The sequence below is a fragment of the Lepus europaeus genome, chromosome X (genome assembly GCF_033115175.1).
Source record: "Lepus europaeus isolate LE1 chromosome X, mLepTim1.pri, whole genome shotgun sequence".
Lineage (NCBI taxonomy): Eukaryota > Metazoa > Chordata > Mammalia > Lagomorpha > Leporidae > Lepus > Lepus europaeus.
In genome coordinates this window covers 15,656,205-15,676,996 of record NC_084850.1, presented here as the reverse complement: position 1 = coordinate 15,676,996, position 20,792 = coordinate 15,656,205, and the positions used below count along the sequence as shown (strand labels likewise).

Here is a 20,792-nt window from a genome sequence, read left to right as displayed (position 1 = left end):
AAAAGCAGAATTTACATGTTAGAACTTAAATTTTATTTTTTTTAAATGTTAACTGGTAACATGTGAAACAAACAGCACAGGACAAAACCCTCACAAAAATTAAAGGAAAAAATTTAAATAGTATACTCTTACCGGTAATTTGAGCATGAAATCCTCCTGACTAAATCGAAATCCAATGTCTGTGAAAGTTCGTTGAAGAAAACTAGTAGGACGTAAAACCAAAACCAAGTGCAAGTTCCCAGGGAAGGAAGCCTACAGAAAGAGGAAAAGAGAGGAGAGGAGAGGAGAGGAGAGGAGAGGAGAGGAGAGGAGAGGAGAGGAGAGGGGAGGGGAGGGGAGGGGAGGGGAGGGGAGGGGAGGGGAGGGGAGGGGAGGGGAGGGAAAGAAAAAGTAAAAAAAAAAAGCACACTCAATTGGACATGTATCAAAAAATATGTGGTCCAAGGAAATAAACTTTAAAGTCATAAAAGCCAGTAAAAGGCTAACACTTTAACAATGGATATTGATAAAAATCTAGAAACAGGGGCCGGCAATGTGGCACAGCGGGTTAATACCCTGGCCTGAAGCACTGGCATCCCATGTGGGCGCTGGTTCTGGTCCCAGCTGCTCCTCTTCCAATCCATCTCTCTGCTAAGATCTAGGAAAGCAGTGAAAGATGGCCCAAGGAGACCCAGAGGAAGTGCCTAGTTCCTGGCTTCGGATCGGCACAACTCCAGCTATTGTGGCCATTTTGGGGGGTGAACCAGTGGATGGAAGACCTCTCTCTCTGCCTCTCCTCTCTCTGTAGCTCTTTCAAATGAATAAATAAATCTTAAAAAAATAAATAAAAGACAAAAAGAAAATGACCTCTATAAAAAAATCTAGAAACATGGAAATAGAAATAAAAATATTGCAAGGCTATCAGGTCAGATCCTGCATGGAATTTTCTCATACTCTACAAGTAGATTCCAAGTTATGAAGAATTTATAAATTTAGTCATTTGAATTCAAATTTCATTTATTTCCCATAAAATAAATATAATAAGTAGTGTTTCAGAATTTCAACCTGAATTCATGATGTCAAATTTGATTGCTCACCATATATAAGAGAGATCAAGTGAATGTGAATTATGCAGGGTTTAAGTCAAGCACAGGTTGGAAAAGACCAAGGCATACTCTTCCTAGATGAGGAGGCCCAGTAGGAAGTGGTAGGGGCTGTATTGAATGGAATGGCAGCCAAGGCAGAGATGGAGGTCACTCAATATGCAGCTCCAGTGCTGTCATGTGGGAAGGTGAATCCAGCATTGCCCAATCTTTGATTTCTCAAGAGAAGCCAAAAACCAGATTTTTAAAGATGGGAAACAAGTTGGAAATTTGTAAAATATTGTATAATCTAAACAAAACACATCTGTGGGCTGTTACTTTGCAAATTCCAAATGAAAAGTTGTATCTGAACATGGACCACTATCAGTAACATATACACACTCTTTTCTCTGATTTTTGGCTGCGCAAATCTGGAGAAAGCACTATTGCAAATTTTAGAGGATTAAGATGGCAGAGTAGGGAGGGAGCTTGCTGCTCGAGTCTAAGAGAATATAGTTTTTAAAAAGTGGAAAGAGTGCAGTCTCATGGAAAAGTTGGGAAGAAAACAGGAGAAGAAGCTCTACATAAATTGGAGGAACACAGTGAACCTACACGGAAGGCAAAGATGCACACAACTTAGGACCCCACCAGCCGAGAGCCTCTGCACCAGCATTGTAGAGTGAGGTGAGACTAGACTGCAGCAGCTTAAGCCACTGGTAGAAAAGCTGCAGGAAGAGTCTAGAGGGAATCCAATTTGGATCCCAGTGGGAGATAGTGTACCCACCAAACCAGAGGAGAAAAAAAAGGGGGGAACAGGCCGGCGCCGCAGCTCACTAGGCTAATCCTCCGCCTTGCGGCACCGGCACACCGGGTTCTAGTCCCGGTCGGGGCACCGATCCTGTCCCGGTTGCCCCTCTTCCAGGCCAGCTCTCTGCTGTGGCCAGGGAGTGCAGTGGAGGATGGCCCAAGTGCTTGGGCCCTGCACCCCATGGGAGACCAGGAGAAGCACCTGGCTCCTGCCATTGGATCAGCGCGGTGAGCCAGCCGCCACGCGCCAACTGCGGCGGCCATTGGAGGGTAAACCAACGGCAAAAGGAAGACCTTTCTCACTGTCTCTCTCTCTCACTGTCCACTCTGTCAAAAAAAAAAAAAAGGGGGGGGGGAACATGTTTTTTTCTTTCTCCAGTCATGCTGCAAAGGCATCCTGTAACAAGCTGACAGAGAGCAGGTGCCATTTTGGACATACATAACAGCTGTTCCAGCTCATGTCTGCCCCAAGCAAGCAGCCAAGCAGAGACTCATGAGTATGGTGGGGAGTATAGATAGGGGCTGGGTGCTCATGACTCTGGGAGGCTTGTGTGCCAGGACTGTGAAAACACTGAGGATGCATGGGAGGACTCAGGGTGTGGCTGGGACATTAGGCAGTCACTGTGGGAGGCTCCCTGGTTACCTGACAAGAAACATTGTTGGGGAATCCGAGCTTATACTGAGGTCTGCACAGATCCTTTGTGTGGTCCTTGTGGCAGAGAGGACAAATAATATATTCACAGGGGCTAGTGCCCAGGCACTGGTCTCCTTCAAGGAGAAGAGCTCAGGTGAGTCTACGCCAACAGACAAGAAGAAAACTCCTCTCTGATAAAAAAAAAAATTACCACACCAAACCAGAGTATGTCACCTCAGACATACCTTTCACACTGGAGCACTGAACAGAGCTCCCTGGCCACTCCTACCACCTGCCTCTAGTTATTCCCTAAAAGAAGAAACTTGAAAGATGGTGGAATAGGAAGGGAGAACACTATTAGTCCGGGCGAGAGACAGGTTAATAAAAGTGGAGGTACTGCAGGGTCAAGGAAGAGTAGGGGAAGAAGCAGCAGAGGAAACTCTTCCGGAACTAGTGATTCACTGTGGACCTGCGTGGAGAGCGTGGGAGCCCAAGTTCGGGACACCAGCGGCAGACTCAACACACCAGCGCTGGAACGCGAGGTGAGCCGAACCTCAATAGCCCGAGACACCAGCGGGCAAGCGGAAAGAGGAGGCTACAGGGAACGAGGCTTGAAACTCCGTGGGGAAAAGTTCACCAGGCTAACTAGAAGAGAGAGAGGAAAAAAAAAGTGACCGATACGGACACGAGTTTCTCTCTCTCTGCTCACCCCTCAAAGGCGAGCAAGACAAAGAGCAGGCGCCATTTTGGACATACATCATAAGCAGGGCGACCTCAGGTCTGCACCGGCCCTGGCCTAGCAGAAAAACCTGACTCTGGGGGGAGGGGTGAAATAACAGGAGATTAGCATCTAACTTGGCAAACCAGTGGGAGACTGCAGGAGAATTGGAGTCCACACTGAGGGCAGCACAGATTCCCTGTGTGGTCCTTGGGAAAGAGCTTCCAAACTCTGGCTCATGTGGGTATATCATTTGCCTGCTAACTACCTCCAATTAGGTTCAGCTGTGCGGAAGTACTTCCCTTTTGAATCAAAAAAAGAAAGAGAGAGAGAGAGATTTACCACACCTAACCTGGGAGTGTCATCTTTGACACACCCTCAACCCTGAGGAACCAAACACAGCTCTCAGTCCACACTCATCTCAAGCCTCTAAGGCTCCACTGAAAGCAGACAGTCCACTTAATATAGAGCCATAGTGTAACAAGAAAAAACAGTGAAGAAACCAAATATCTCCAACATGCCAAACAACAAACGCAAAAACCGAGGTAACAAGAACAAGGAAGACACTATGATGCCCCCAAATGAAAAAGACACCCCAATTCAAGATTATGAAGATGATGACATAGAAGCAATGCAAGAAGCGGATCTCAAAAAAATTGATAAGAACATTAAGAAGTTCTCAAAAACAAATTCTTGAACTACAGAAATCCTTAATGGACAAGATAGAAAATCTCTCTCGTGAAAATGAAATATTAAGGAGGAATCAAAATGAAATGAAACAACTAGTAGAACGAGAAACTGTGATAGTGACGAGAAATCACAATGAAATGAAGAATTCAATAGATCAAATGACAAACACAGGGAGATTGCTGACGCCATGAACAGGAGTGTCAAATTGTTAAATCAGCAACAGGAGTCACTGTGTACTTACACCCCATGTGGGATCTGTCCCTAATGTGTCGTCTAAAGCCAAGTGATGCTATAACTAGTACTGAAACAGTATTTTTATACTTTGCGTTTCTGTGTGGGCACAAACTGATGAGGTCTTTACTAATTATATACTGAAGTGATCTTCTGTATATAAAGAGAATTGGAAATGAAAAAAAAAAAAAACAACCTGGTGTTAAAATGGAAATGGCATAGAAAATTAATTAATTTGAAAAAAAATTATGTAGGATCTCTGTCTTTAATGTGCTGTACATTGCTATTTAATGCTATAATTAGTAATCCAATGGTAGTTTTTTCACTTTATGTTGCTATATGGGCAAAATGTTGAAATCATTACCTAATATATACCAAACTGATCTTCTGTATACAAAGAAAATTGAAAATGAATCTTTACATGAATGGAAGGGGAAAGGGAGCGGGAAAGGGGAGGGTTGCGGGCAGCAGGGAAGTTATGGGAGGGGGGAAGCCATTGTAACCCATAAGTTATACTTTGGAAATTTATATTCATTAAATAAAAGTTTAATAAAAAAAATGACAAACACATTAGAGAGCCTTAAAAACAGAATGGGTGAAGCAGAAGAGAGAATATCAGACTTAGAAGACAGAGAACAGGAAAGGAAACGGGCAAACCAAAGAAAAGAAGAAGAAATTAGAAATCTAAAACATATTGTCGGGAATCTACAGGATACTATTAAAAAACCCAACATTCGGGTTCTAGGAGTTCCTGAAAGCATGGAGAGGGAGAAAGGATTAGAAGGCATTTTCAGTGAGATACTAGCAGAAAATTTCCCAGGTTTGGAGAAGGACAGAGACAACCTAATACAGGAAGCTTATAGAACCCCTAGTAAACATGACCAAAAAGATCCTCACCACGACATGTTGTAATCAAACTCATCACAGTGAAACATAAAGAAAAGATCCTAAAATGTGCAAGAGAGAAATGTCAGATTACTCTTAGAGGATCTCCAATTAGACTCACAGCACACTTCTCATCAGAAACCCTACAAGCTAGAAGGGAATGGCGAGACATAGCCCAGGTACTAAGAGAGAAAAACTGCCAGCCCAGAATATTATATCCTGCAATGCTCTCATTTGTGGATGAAGGTGAAATTAAGACTTTTCATAGCAAACAGAAACTGAAAGAATTTGTTGCCACTCGTCCTGCCCTGCAAAAGATGCTTAAAGATGTGTTCCACACAGAAACACAGAAACATGGTCACCAATATGAAAGAAGGTAAAGGAAGGAAACGTCACAGCAAAAGATCACAGGAAGCTCAATTTCTCTTTGACATAGAATTAAACTCTGATGCTCTGTTAAATCAATGTGTTAAACTAATCTATTATGTTCTCTTGATGTCTGTTCCTTTCTAATTGTTCAAAAACAGCTGAATTTTTATTAAGAGCTATGGGTTATTTAAATATGTGCTTATTTTCAAAGATCTGAATAATCACCTTGTAACAATGATCAAATGTGGTCTATGTTATGTCATGATTTTAAGGAATCTTATTTCAACCAGATATTTTGGATTTTGAGCCTTCTTGGCATTCTTGACAGGCATTCAAAAAAATCAAAGTATCAAACAATCTGGACTCTAAAATTTCCAGTAAATCCTGGACTTTGGTTTTTCCAGTTTGGGCCCAACTGAAAAAAATCGAAGGACCTATGTCTCTCATCTTATAGAGACACCAACTAATCAGGCTATTTGGATTATATTAGAAGTACTGTCAAGATGTGATGTGGTACCAAACTTTAAGTTTCTATAATGGAAAATGCTATTAATACAAATGTTTGAGAATTAAAAAGTCTAATGATCTTGTGTTACTAGACATGATAGTTATCTTAATGAGAAAGCCCCCAGAGGCCTAAGGGCCAAATACTTGCAAAATCCTGCAGGTGCTTTCAAAAATACTGTGAAGTAAGCAAGTGCCTCTTGTTGGCTGATGAGTTTATAATTTTAAACATGGCAACTTAAAGTCTTTTGTCATCCACAGTTATATATGATATGCTGCTCATAAAACTAAAGCGTTGTTGGTTCTGTGTTTAGCTGTCCTCCTATAGGTTCCTATGGACTTTTTCCAGCCACTTCTATTGTATTCACTGCTTTGGGACGGCTCTGTAAACAGATGAAGCCAATAATGTATTAACAGTACCAACTGAGAAAAAGTATGGTTAACTGAGGTTACTAAAAACAAAAACCAATTCGAATCAATTGGTAATCTACAAAAAGAGTTAAAGATTTTAAAAGCTATTATTAAAATTGCTATATTGGTCTACTATGCTATGTTATATGTGTGTACATATTGTATGTCCACATCGGGAAATTTTATTAAGAGTTTTATTTTAAATGGCTTATAGATAAGATTGTCCATAAATTTAAGCTGCTAAAATCAATCAAAGATACATTTTAATTCGTGTGACCTGAATCTGTGTATCATATGTTTTAAACTTGTTGGTAGAAAGAAACTAAAAACATTTTATATGGTTGTGCTTAAGTTTACTGGTTAAACAAAGTACACCATGTTAGATATTTAAGAGGTGTTTCCAAATACATGATTCTTAAAATTTATAGAAGGTATTGGACCTTCTGGTAAATGTTTTCTTAAGTATCTAATGGATGAAACTGTTTGCTAAGTATTCATGTAATATTGCTATTGTCAGCAAGTGATCTAGGACTTGCTCCCTCATTTCTCTATTCTAAGCCCAACTTGTTCTTTCATTTCTCAGTTCCCCTCAAGGTAGGAAACTAATTCTATTATAAAGGAATCTGTAGAACGCACAATTTAATCTTTAGACCTTATAAAAGAGATGGCTAACATTTTTCTGTAATAGCATAGCCAAAATAAGAACTTAAATAATAATCTCATAGCTAGATTCACTTCGCCATCAGCGAAGTATACAGTAAGTAGAACAAACCTCGCTTTCAGACCAAAGGGAAAGAAAGTTTTAAAGTGAGAATATAATTTTCCTCATGGGCATTGTCTACCTTAGAAAAACTACTACAGAACGTGCCTGTGACTATAGACTTGTAGTTTAGGCCACAGAAGATTAGAGATGGGACTTGGGCACTCCCTTGTGTTCCATACTCTGGTCTGCTTTAACACAAACCAGGAGGAAAAGAAAGCTCGGCATCAGAAGCAATGGGTGGCAGGCCTATTAATGGCTGATCTGTACAGTGATCTGCCCTCAAGGAGACCCAACAGGCCAGTCCACCGCAGTGGCTTTCAATGTGGTAAGCCTGGGCTTCAGCAGAAGTCAGCTTGTGAAGAGCCCTGGCAGCTCTGTCAAGAGTTGGATCACTGGAAATGGACCTGCCCTGGAGTCGAAGGATGCCCAGGTCAGAGCCACAGATCTTATTGGCTCTAAGCTGAAAAGCCCTTCACTCAGCCCAGCTTCCATAGTGACCACTGCAACTGAGGGTATGGTCAAGCAGGGTCAGCAACATTGCAGGCACAACTGTAAATTTCTTGTTAGAGATGCCCCCTGCCTTTACCTGGCCAGCTCTCCTCCTAGGCCAGCCAAGTAGTGAAAGTCAACAGAGTGCCTTCCCCCAGGAGGTTCACACCTCCCTTAGGATATACCCCATGTGAAGAGATAGATAGGTCTGGGCCTCTTAACTTACAAAGCCTAAAGCCCAACAGATTATTATCAAGCCCCTTCTATCAGGTTCTATTTGCCTCTCAATCAGAAAACTTAATTGTAGCTTAGACAGCACCTTTCTTAGCTCCTCTAGTAATGACTCTGTCCTTTGTTCTAGACCCTGTCTAGCATACTTGGGCCTCATTCCTTTGTAATCATAACCTCTACTCTACCACCAATGGCTCTACTCCCAACCTGTGTGTCCTGATGGTCCTCTTCCCCACTTAATGCTGTATAATTGTTCAAACCTGGTAAATGCCACTCTTAGGATCATTGGTTACTATCCTCACTCTGTCTTTTATGACCTTGTCTAAATATGATCAGAGTTGGCAAACTTGGAAGGCTTCCACTGCCTTGGCAACTCATGATGACAGCCTAGTGTGGTTACTGGCGCCATAAACTAGAGTGTCAATTTGTTGGGTCAACAACAGGAGCCACTGTGCACTTGCTCCTCATGTGGGATCTCTGTCCTTAATGTGCTGTACATTGTGATTTAATGCTATAACTAGTACTCAAACAGTATGTTTCACTTTGTGTTGCTATGTGGGTGCAAACTGTTGAAATCTTTATACTAAATTGATCTTCTGTATATAAAGAGAATTGAAAAGGAATCTTGATGTGAATGGAAGGGGAGAGGGAGCGGGAGAGGGGAGGGTTGCGGGTGGGAGGGAAGTTATGGGAGGGGGAAGCCATTGTAATCCATAAGCTGTACACTGCAAATTTATATTCATTAAATAAAAGTTGAATAAAAAGAGTAAAGGGATCACAAAAATAAGCAGAAACTGCACTAATCCAAACAGACATAGCCTAAAGATAAAAAGCCACCACATGAAAAAAAAATCAAAGATGAAAGCAACGAGTATCCTCACAAATGGCAAATAACAAACTCACCAATCCTAGAAACAAGAACAAGCAAGACAACATTACACCCTCAAAAGAACACAACACCTCAATACTAGATTGTGAAGATGAAATGGAATTCAAAATACTGATCATAGGGTTACTTAAAAGTAATCAAAATGCAAATACACAAACTAATGAAATCCATAAATGGCATGAAAGAAAATTTCTCCCACAAAATTAGGATCTTAAAGAGAAATCAAAATGAAATCTTGCAAATGAAACATTCATAAAACAAATAAAAAATACAGTGGAGAGCATTAACAACAGAATCAGTGAAGCATAAGAAAGAATATTCAGCTTAGAAGGCAAAGTCCAGGAAATTATAACCCAGACCAAACAGCAGAAGAATGAATTAGAAAGCTGAAAAACACTATAGGGAATCTACAGGATACTATCAATTGACCTAACATACAGGTTCTAGGAGTTCCTGAAGGTGTGGAGAGATAGGATTAGAAAGCCTTTTTAGTGAAATAATAACAGAATACTTCCCCAATTTGAAGAAAAAAAAGGACATCCAAGTACAGGAAACACATTGATCTAATAAACATGACCAGAAAATATCTTCACCATGACACATTGTAGTCAAACTCTCCACAGTAAAACATAAAGAAAAGATTCTAAAATACGCACAAGAGAAACACCAGATTACTTTCAAAGAAAGCAGACTTCTTATCAGAAAGCCTACAGGCTATGAGAAAATGGCAAGATATGGTCCAAGTATTAAGAGAAAAAAAACTCAACCCAGAATACTATACCCTGTAAAGCTCTCATTTATGAATGAAAGTAAAATAAAGACCTTCCATGGCAAACAGACTCTGGAAGAATTTGTCACCACCTGTCCAGCCCTCCAGAAGATGCTGAAGGATGTGATGCACACAGAAACATGGTCATCACTATGGAAGAAGGTAAAGGAAGGAAAGCTCCCAGTAAAAGTACATGGGGAATCCAAAGGAAAAAATAGGAAAATTTATGGGAAAATGGCAAGGCAAAGTAGTTACTTATCAATACTCACCCTGGATGTAAATGATCTTAATTCTCCAGTTAAAACACACAGACTAGTTAAATGGATTAAAAACAAAAAAACCATTTATTTGCTACCTACAAGAAACACATATCACCAACAAAGATGTATGCAAACTGAAAGTGAAAGGATGGAAAAAGATATTACATGCTAAAGAAACAAAAAAAGCGATGGTGTCTAACTCTCTAATATGAGACAAAATAGACTTTAACATAAAAACTGTTAAAAGAGACAAAGAAGGACACTATGTAATCATTAAGGGATCAGTTCAACAGGAAGAGATGATTATTATGAACACATAAGCACCTAATTACAGAGCACCTGGCCATTTAAAAGATATGTTAAGGGATCTAAAGGGAGGCATTGACTCAAGTACAATAGTAATGGGTGATTTCGATACCCCAATTTCAGCAATGGAAAGATCAACCAGACAGAAAATCAGCAAGGAAACAGCAGTTAATCAACACTATAGCAAACGGACCTAACAGATATCTACAGAACTTCTCATCCTACAGTTGCAGAATACACATTCTTCTCAGCAGTGCATGGAATCTTATCTAGGATTGACCACATACTAGGCCATAAAAGAAGTCTCAGCAAATTCAAGAAAATAGAAATCATACCATGCATCTTCTCTGACCACAATGCAATGAAGCTTGAAATCAGCAACTCAGGAATCTCTAGAACATATGCAAACACATGGAGACTGAACAACATGCGCCTGAATGAACAGTGGCTCATAGAAGAAATCAAAAAAGAAATCAAAAAATTTCTGGAAACAAATGAAGATGACAACACAGCATATCAAAATATATGGGATACAGCAAAAGCAGTGTAAAAAGGAAAGTTTGTAGCAATTGATGCCTACATCAAGACAATGGAAAGGCACCAAAAAAATAAGCTTTCAATGCATCTCAAGGATCTAGAAAATAAACAGCAAACCAAATCCAAAACTAGTAGGAGAAAAGGAATAACTAAAATTAGGGAAGAAATCAACAAAAATGAAACAAAATATACAAAAGATCAGCAAAATGAAGAGCTGTATTTTTTAAAAAAAATCAACAAAATTGACATACCATTGGCCCAACCAACCAAAAATAGGAGAGAGAAGAAACAAATCAATAAAATTAGAGAAGAAAAAGGAAACGTAACAACAGATACCACAGAAATAAAAAAGAATCCTCAGAGCTGTATGCCAACAAACTGAGAAACCGAGAATAAATGGATGCATTTCTGGACACATACAACCTACATAAATTGAGCCATAAAGACATAGAAAACCTATACAGACCCATGACCAAGACAGAAATTGGATCAGTAATAAAGACCCTCCCAACAAAAAAAAAAAAGCCCAGGACCAGAAGGCTTCACTGCTGGAGTCTACAAGATATTTAAAGAGAACTAACTCCACTTCTTCTCAAATTGTTCAAAACAATTGAAAGGGAGGGAATCCTCCCAAATTCTTTCTACAAAGCCAACACCACCTTAATTCTTAAACCTAAAAAAGATGCAGCAGAGAAAGAGAACTACAGACCAATATCTCTGATGAACATAGACACAAAAATCCTCAATAAAATTCTGGCCAGTCAAATCCAACAACACATCAGAAAGATCATTCACCCAGACCAAGTGGAATTTATCCCTGGTACACAAGGATGGTTCAACATTTGCAAATCAATCAATGTGATACATCACATTAACAAACTGAAGTACAAAAACCATGTGATTATCTGAATAGATGCAGAGAAAACATTTGATAAAATATAATACCCTTTCATGGTGAAAACTATAAGCAAACTGGGTATAGAAGGAACACAATCAAAGCAATGTATGACAACCCCACAGCCAGCATTCTAATCAATGGGGAAAAGTTGGAAGCATTCCCACTGAGATCCAGAACCATACAAGGATGCCCACTCTCACCACTGATATTCAATATAGTCTTGGAAGTTTTAGCCAGAGCCATTAGAAAAGAAAAAGTAATCAAAAGGATTCAAATTGGGAATGAGCAAGTCAAACGTCAAACTATCCCTATTGCAGATGACATGATTCTAAATATAGGGTATCCAAAAGACTCCACCAAGAGACTATTGGAACTCATAGAAGAGTTTGTTAAATTAGCAAGATATAAAATCAATACACAAAAATCAACAGCCTTAGTACACAGACAATGCTAAGGTGGAAAAAGAACTTCTACAATCGATCCCATTCACAATAGCTACCAAAAAATCAAATACCTTGGAATAAATTTAACCAAAGATGTTAAAGATCTTTATGATGAGAATTACAAAACATTAACAAAAGAAATAGAAGATACAAGAAAAAGGAAAAACTTCCATGTTCATGGATTGGGAGAATTAATATTATCAAAATATCAATTCTTCTGAAAGCAAATGTGATACCAATCAAAATACCAAAGACATCCTTCTCAGATCCAAAAAAAATTGATAATGAAATTCATATGGAAACACAGGAGACCTCGAATAGGTAAAGCAATCTATACAACAAAAAAAGCTGAAGGCATCAAAAAACCAGATTTAATGACATACTACAAGGCAGTTATAATCAAAACAGCCTGGTACCAGTACAAAAACAGATGGAAAGAACAATAGAATAGAAATGCCAGAAATCAATCCAAGCATCTACAACCAACTTATATTTGACAAAACAGCTAAAACCAATCCCTGGAGCAAGGAGTCTCTTCAACAAATGTTTCTTGGAAAACTGGCTTTCTACATACAGGAGTATGAAGCAGGATCCATACCTTACACCTTACTTGAAAGCCCATTCAAAATGGATTAAAGATCTAAATCTATGACCAGATAACATCAAATTACTAGAGAACCTTGGGGAAGCCCTGCAAGACATTGGTATAGGCAAAGTTCTTGGAAAAGACCCCAGAGGCACAGGCAATCAAAGCCAAAATCAACACATGGGATTACTTCAAATTGAGAAGCTTCTGTACTGCAAAAGAAACACTCAGGAAAGTGAAGAGTCATCCAATAGAATGGAAGAAATTGTTTGCAAACAATGCAACTAGTAAAGGATTAATAACCAGAATATATAAAGAAATCAAGAAACTCCACAATAACAAAACAAACAACCCAGTTAAGAAATGGGCAAAGGACTTAAACAAATGTTTTTCAAAAGAGAAAATCCAAATGGCCAACAGACACATGAAAAAATGCTCAGGATCACTAGCCATCAGGGAAATGCAAATCAAAACCACAATGAGGTTTCACCTCACCCCAGTTAGGATGGCTTTCATAAAGAAATCAACAAACAACAAATGCTCTAGAGGATGTGGGGGAAAAGGCACCTTAATCAACTGTTCATGGGAATGTAAATTGATAAAACCACTATGGAAATTAGTTCAGAGATACCTTAGAAATCTGAATATAGTCCTACCATATGACCCAGCCATCCCACTCCTGGGAATTTACCCAAGGGAAATGAAATCAGCAAATAAAAGAGTTATTTGCACTCTCATGTTTATTGCAGCTCAATTTACTATAGCTAAGACATGGAACCAACCTAAATGCCCATTAACTGAAGACTGGATAAAGAAATTATGAAATATGTACTCTGTGGAATACTACAAAGCAGTAAAACAAAAAGTGAAATCCAGTCATTTGCAACAAAGTGGATGAATTTGGAAAACATCATACTTAGTAAAATAAGCTTGTTCCAAAGGGCCAAATGCCATATGTTCTCCCTGATCTGATAATAGAGCACCTGAAATGAGATCTGTAGAAGTGAAATTGACACTTTGAGAAACAATGAGTTGAATAGTCCTTGTCTTGACTGTTGAGGAAAAGTTTTTCTTTTCTTTTTTCTTAATGGAGAATGGGACTGGGAATGGGAGAGGGAGGAGGAAGTGGGGTGAGTGTGGGGGTGCGAGTGGGGTACAATGGGAAGAATCACTATTTTCCTAAAGTTGTACTTATGAAATTTTTACTCATTAAATAAACAGTTTCTTTGGGAAAAAATTTTAACCTGACTGATCCTACGGATTTAAAATTAGTTGCATAGGGGCCAGCCTTGTGGCACAGTGTGTTAAAGCCCTGGCCTGAAGCTCTGGCATTCCATATGGGCACTGGTTCTAGTCCCAGCTGCTCCTCTTCTGATCCAGCTCTCTGCTATGGCCTGAGATAGTAGTAAAAGATGGCCCAAGTCCTTAGACCCCTGTACCCATATAGGAGACCTGGAAGAAGCTCCTAGCTTCGTATTGGCACAGCTCCAGCCATTGTGGCCATCTGGGGAGTGACCCAGTAGACGGAAAACCTCTCTCTGTGTCTCTACCTCTCTCTCTAACTCTGTCTTTCAAATAAATAAAATAAATCTTTAAAAAAAATTAGTTGCATATATCTTTGTGGGCATGCACATAGGTATAGAGAGACTGCTTTCTTTTCTCTGAACACAGATATTTGTGTAAGTAAATGTTTTAAGATACTCCTAGAATCTAGTATTTGAAGGAACAAACACTGTATGGTATTGTGTGCACATATCACAAAATATATAAGTATAACTGAAAACCATTGAGGTTTCCCAAATCAGTTTGGAAATGCTACATTTCTAGATTCTTGGATATGCTGCTTTAAGAATCTCTAATTTATATGGTTATATAAACATGAAAAAGCACAACTTCTGTTTTCCCAAAATTCAAGCCCTAGATTTTAAAACTATAAATCCTTTCTGAGAACTTGTCAACAAAAGCAAAGGCATGTGACCAAGAGTCATTTTTATTTCAGTTTGTTGATAAAAAGCATAAAAGAGCATACAACAGTGGTTTTAGCTGCTTTCAGGCATTTTTTTTTTTGGTGTTCTAACATGTGACTGCTTAAATGCATCTTAGTAAAGATAAATATGTTGTTCATTTTTATAGAGCTCAGAGCCATATGTCTAATAACTGTACATGGATGGCCCCGTGCCAGCCCTCTGCAGCAACTCTTACTAGCCCACCAAGGTAAGGGGCACACAACAAGCTTCCTCTCACCATTCTCTCCTAGAAAACATATTTCACTCCCTTGTCTTTTTTTTTTTTTTTTTGGACAGGCAGAGTGGATAGTGAGAGAGAGAGAGACAGAGAGAAAGGTCTTCCTTTTTGCCGTTGGTTCACCCTCCAATGGACGCTGTGGCCGGCGCATCTCGCTGATCCAAAGCCAGGAGCCAGGTGCTTCTCCTGGTCTCCCATGCGGATGCAGGGCCCAAGCACTTGGGCCATCCTCCACTGCCCTCCCGGGCCATAGCAGAGAGCTGGCCTGGAAGAGGGGCAACCGGGATAGCATCCGGCGCCCAAACCGGGACTAGAACCCGGTGTGCTGGCGCCGCAAGGTGGAGGATTAGCCTGTTAAGCCACGGCGCCGGCCACACTCCCTTGTCTTTACACCTATCCCCACATCACCCATCTATATGATGTTACAGCAATAACAACACCAACAGCAATAGCAGCAGGCATAAATCTGGTATATCATTTCCCTCCTAAAGTGTAGAAACTGCCCTAGTTTAATACTGTTTTGGTTGGTCCTCAATGGAGGCAATCTAAACACTGTATGCATGCTTTTCAGATTCTAGTTATTTCTTTAAAAATGTCTAAAATGCCTTGTACAATACAGTTTGGTTATATATTATAAAAACAACTTATATTCCTATGGATTTTCTTTTTATCATTATGGCAAAGAAAGGAAGTATTAGTTAGAGGGATCCTTGACTTGAAGTCATTACACATGCATCAGGTTTGTTTTATATATCAGCTTATTTAGCTTTCATAATATTGCAGGGAAATAGGTACTGTTCTCTTTTACATATGAGTAAACTGAACCAAAGATAGCAAACAGTGGCAGTAAAGCCAATCTGTATCCAAAAGGCAAGCTCTTTATGGACACTTAACACTTCAATAGACTGAATGCACACCCAGATTTACTATTTACTACTTAGGAATACCTTGATCTTGGCATCTGAAAAATGGGGAACAATAACTTACAAAACAAGTTGCAAACAATTTAGCATCATGGAAACCACAGAACAGAAATTGTTATAATCTAATATCATGACAGATTATAATGTTGAGATGCTGTCATACGATTGACCTTGATAAGGTCTGATCCACCTCTGCAGAATATGCTGGGGAAAATCTCATACCCTCAAATATAGTTTTCAAAGGCATGAGCCACTTCCATACTCTTCCCTCATATTCCCTCCCTTAAAGAGTACAGAAAGGATGAGTTATTGCACAAATATTCAACCAGTTTGCCAAATGAACTCTGGGGTAGGAAAGTCCCAAGTGATATTCCTTTCTTGTGGCTTGGTCTTCTTGTCACAAATGTATCTATTCTTATCTAGTCTCTCTCACTGAGATCCATTCATTACAATTTTCACCAAGTACACAGTTCAGTTCTCCTTTGGACTCTAAAGTCCATTGGACTGTCCATCTTGGTGCTACCTACCACGTGGCCTCCAGGATCAGCCCAACTCCAGAGACCCTTCAAGGTCAATTTTTCCATTCTGTTCAAGTCCTATTCATATAAGCAAAACAAATTTGTCTTCCACCATAGTCTAGGGCTTTGGAATTCACGTAATCAATTTCATTTCAAGATATCTGTTGCTAGTGTCCACTTAAAGTAACTCATTTTATGAGAAGAAAACATAGGAAAGAATTAAAGAAACAGAAACATGCTCTTGCTTTAGGTCCAAACAAATGTCATGTCCTTCCCCACCAGCTGGAAGTTCTTCTGAAATACTTATTGATGAACATATCCTACCTATCTTCACTAGAATGAGAGCTCCTTCATCCCAAGAGCCTTTCCGCATTTACCTTTGCAACCTGTATTATATGCAGTACAGTGCCAAATATCTTTTCAATGACTACCTATATGTTGTATTTGTGTGTCTATTAATGTGTGTGTTTATAAACATGAGACTAAGTTTAGCATTGAGAAAACATGTAAGTTATAAAGAAAATAGGAACTTTCTGAAAGCTAAAGTCAGTTATCTTTGAGAGCAGAAGTGCTAGTGTTGGCTGCACACAATACTGCAAAGCACATACACAGGTATTTCTTATGAACCATAAATTGTCTATTGAAAGTTGGGAGCTATTAATCTCATAATACAAAATCATGTGGAGAGCTTAAGATGCAATTTTATCCCATTAGTCATATACTAAGTGTAATTTTAATTAGCATTCTGTACTACAAGTTTTATTAGAAAATAAGTCATATACTCACCCATTGATGTTCACTGTCATTCAACAATAAAATTCTTATTTTTCAAAATGTCATTTTTTTCCTATGACCAGCTTTTACCTTCTTCTTTGTGTGTGTTGTCTCAAGATTTTAGTAAGCAAATTTATATTTTAAACCATAATATCAAAAACATAACCTCAAATTTTGAAAGAAAAATAATGGCATTTAAAGCTAGTTGATTACCAGTTTTTCATTAAATTAGCTAATGTTATTTCAATATTTCTCCAAAATACACCTAAAGATTATGCTGAATTTTTTCTGAAATTTGGTTATGAATGAATAAGTGAAGGGAAAGTTTAAGTAGAAGAGTGTCAGAAATGTACCTGAGAGGAGAGATTTCCAAATTCTAGCCCTATGTTGAAATGTGATTCACTTTCTTTTGCCTTAAAAGAAAAAAAGTTGTCAACAGGCTAGAAATTTGCTTCCTTGAAGTTTAAGTTTGGAGGAAAACTGAAACGATACAAATTTCAAATCATTTTTGACTTTAAAATTTTTTCACTTGTGCACTAAGGTAGTACACCCAAGAAACACTGCCTTTTTAAGTGCTGATGAAATCACCTCCAGACCTGTCAATGATATCATACTCTATTCAACCATGGTGGAACCATTTGTTAGATATTATTTTAATCCATGATTTAAAGCTACATTGCCAAGCTATTCAAAATTGTTCATACAGTCTTAAAACAAATAATATGACTAAGGGCGGTCCATCATAAACTTGAAAACGTTCAGATTTTGAAATTATATTCTACCTCTTCAATTCTCTTAAATTACCCTATGTCAATATCACAGTAATCACATCAATGCAACCCATGCAAATACAAGTCCCCATTCTCTCCATCTAGCCATAGAAGCCCTATTCAGCAGTTTGTGCTATAGCACCGTGCTGCAGCATTCCTGCATTTGAACTTGGGAATATAGGCTTTCCAGGACTGCAGGCAGAGCCCTTACCGCATTCCTTCTGAACCTCATCTTGCCTCTCGGGGGATTTGCTTCTGCCATCTCGCCTATGCACAATTACACGCTTCTTTTCCAATTGTCAATGCAACATTGATGAAATATGAGCTGCTTCTTGGGTAGTATTTAAAAACGGCAGCCAAAAATCTCCATCAAACAAAGCTGCTGTGGCTGCTTCCATTACAACAGTGGCAGTGCTGCAAAAAACCACTATCCCTGATTAGTCAGCTGACAGATCCTTCCGGGCTTCTCATTGTAATTCAGAGTTGACATATTCCCCTAGTTACTTAGCCCGATTGAACCTTTGTGGATTAGCTTGTGCTGGACAGCTCAAGAAGATCAGGCATGTCCTCAGAGTGGAGGAAGGAAAAAATGAATCTCCTCCTAGGAGCAGTCTTGCTGGGACGGGCTTTCTGCTCTGCGCAGTTGGATTTTTAAGGTGGAATGCTAAGAATCTTTGTGAAGGTAGTATTAAATGATATTTTACTCTCGTTCTAGCCTTCTCTGTGACTTAAATTCCAATGCTGTTTTTGCATTATTTTTCCTTACATTCTATTCCAAGTTTAAGTCTTACAAAATTTTGCTTTGATAATAATTTAGAAATAACAAACTTTCTAAAGTGGATAGTATTCTCCCCCAAATTAACCTTTCCCCGAAATAGCTAGAAGGGAAGATTATGAGGGTTTTCAAGGCAAAATAATGATAATTTTTAAGGTGAGAGATGTCCTAATCACCCTGATTTGACTTGATCATTACACAATGTATACATGAATCACAACACCATTGTACCCTGCTAATATATATAATTATGTGCCAATCAAAAATAATTTTTAAACATTTATTTATTTGAGAGGCAGAGTTCAGTCAGAGAGAGAGAGAGAGAGAGAAAGAGAGAGAGAGAGAGATCTTCCAACCACTTATTCACTCCGCAAATGGCTGCAATGGCCAGGGAGGGGCTGATCCGAAGCTGAGAGGCACCTCATCCAGGTCTCCCCCATGGGTACGGGGCCCAAGTACTTGGGCTATCTTCCACTGCTTTCCCAGGCCATTAGCAGTGAGCCGAATTGGAAGTGAAGCAGCCAGGGTGCAAACCGCCATCCATATGGGATGCTGGCGCGGGAGGTGTATGCTTAACCTAATATGCCATAGCGCTGGCCCCAAAAATAAATTAAAAAAAAAAAACTCTTCTCATTAATTATGAAAGATAATCTGACTTAATTTATTTTGGAATCTACAGATGAAGGTTTTCCAATTTAATTGTATGATTATTTCATAGACATTCATTAGCTCTTCTCTCCATGTTTATGATTTAACGCCTCTGTTAAACAAATAAAAAACCATTTTGCTGACTTTTTGCCAAGATAAGGAATAATGCATGTGGTGTATGAAAAGAATAATGATCTTATTCATTTTATCATGTTGGTGCTAGTATATTTTTACATTGGCTGATGAGATAGTATAGCAAGAATATTGTCTTGGAAGTACAACAATCTAGATTTTCGCTTTGCATTTGGAACTAAATCAACTTCCTCAAGTAGGAATCACCTCCTGAGTCAGTCATGAGACAAAGTGAACACTTTAGATGGCTCACAATGTTGGAATTTCAAAGAAAAATATTGCATCAAAGCTACTCTAATATGTTAGAGGAAGTTGCTCACATGCTGCCTCCATGGACAGACCCAGTCTTGACCGCTCAGGAGTCTGAAAGTTTCTCATCTCCTTTGTCTTACAAGAAAAAGAAGTTTAAGACAATGTCACTGTCTCCTAGTGAGCTGCTATGGTTTGGACCTGGTTAGAGTGTATCCTACTTTCATGGGCTGGAGGATTGTCCTCAGTGTGGCAATGTGCCAGGTGGCAGAACCTTTAAGAGGCAGGGTCTAATGAGAGGTCAGTGGAGGTGTCACCCTCAGAAGAGATTAATGGTTCCCACAGAGGCAATTTGGTACAAAAAGAACAAACGTGGACCCCAAATATCTTTAGCTTCCTGTCATGCCATCTGATCTCTCCCTCTCATAGTTGTCCCCAATATGATGCCATCTTCCATGTTATAACACAGCCAAGGAGGTCCTGACCAGAGGCCAAACTGAAAAAGCCTCCGAATCTTAATTTTTGGCCTCCAAAATTATGAGCTGTATAAATCTCTTGTCCATATTAAGTACCCAGTTTTTGGTATTTTGTTAGAGCAATAGAAAATGGACTAGGACATGAGCCTAGAAAAGCAAAACAGCATCTTCGGGAAAGATCGTATCTCTCATATTTCTTCCATTAGGGAAAGTATTTTCTCTAAGTCTTAAAAGGCAGGGTACTGGATTGTAGTATAGAAGCTATGTTGTTTTGTAGGTGAAGCACCTCTCTACTCTATCTTAGCGTAAAAAGTTCTAGAAAGGTGCACAACAAAATTTTAAAAAGTGGGGGCTGATCAAAGAAGGATGTGCTTTTCTCTGAAGGGAGGAGAGAACTTCCACTTTACTTATGGCCTTGGCTAAATACTAATGGATATTGTGGATTTAAAAGGCTTCCATAGCCTTGGCAGGTCATGGCAAGAGACTCGGATGATCAGTGATCTTATACACAAGAGTGCTAATTGTTTAAATTAACAACAGGAGTCACTCTGCACTTGCTACACATGTAGGACCTGTGTCTTTAATGAGTTATACTATGAAAATTAACTGTAAAACCTGTTTTCAAACAGTAATTTATGCTTTGTGTGTCTGTGTGGATGTAAACTGTTGAAATTTTATTTAGTATAGAGTTGGTCTTCTGTACATAAAGATAATTAAAATGAATCTTAATGGAGAATGGGAGTGGGAATAGGAGAGGGAGGAGATACAGTGGGAGTAGGGGTGGGAGGGCAGGTATGGTGGG

The 20,792-nt window shown here is 39.1% G+C and overlaps 1 protein-coding gene across 1 annotated transcript in view; it reads right to left on the bottom strand.

Annotated features, from left to right (window-relative positions):
- Nucleotides 1-20,792, bottom strand: part of MCF2 (MCF.2 cell line derived transforming sequence) — a 179,639-nt gene that overhangs the window by 61,249 nt on the left and 97,598 nt on the right. The window contains exon 6 of the mRNA XM_062182994.1: nucleotides 133-252. Within this exon, the coding sequence (XP_062038978.1) occupies nucleotides 133-252 (120 nt within the window). The remainder of the gene's footprint in view (nucleotides 1-132; nucleotides 253-20,792) is intronic.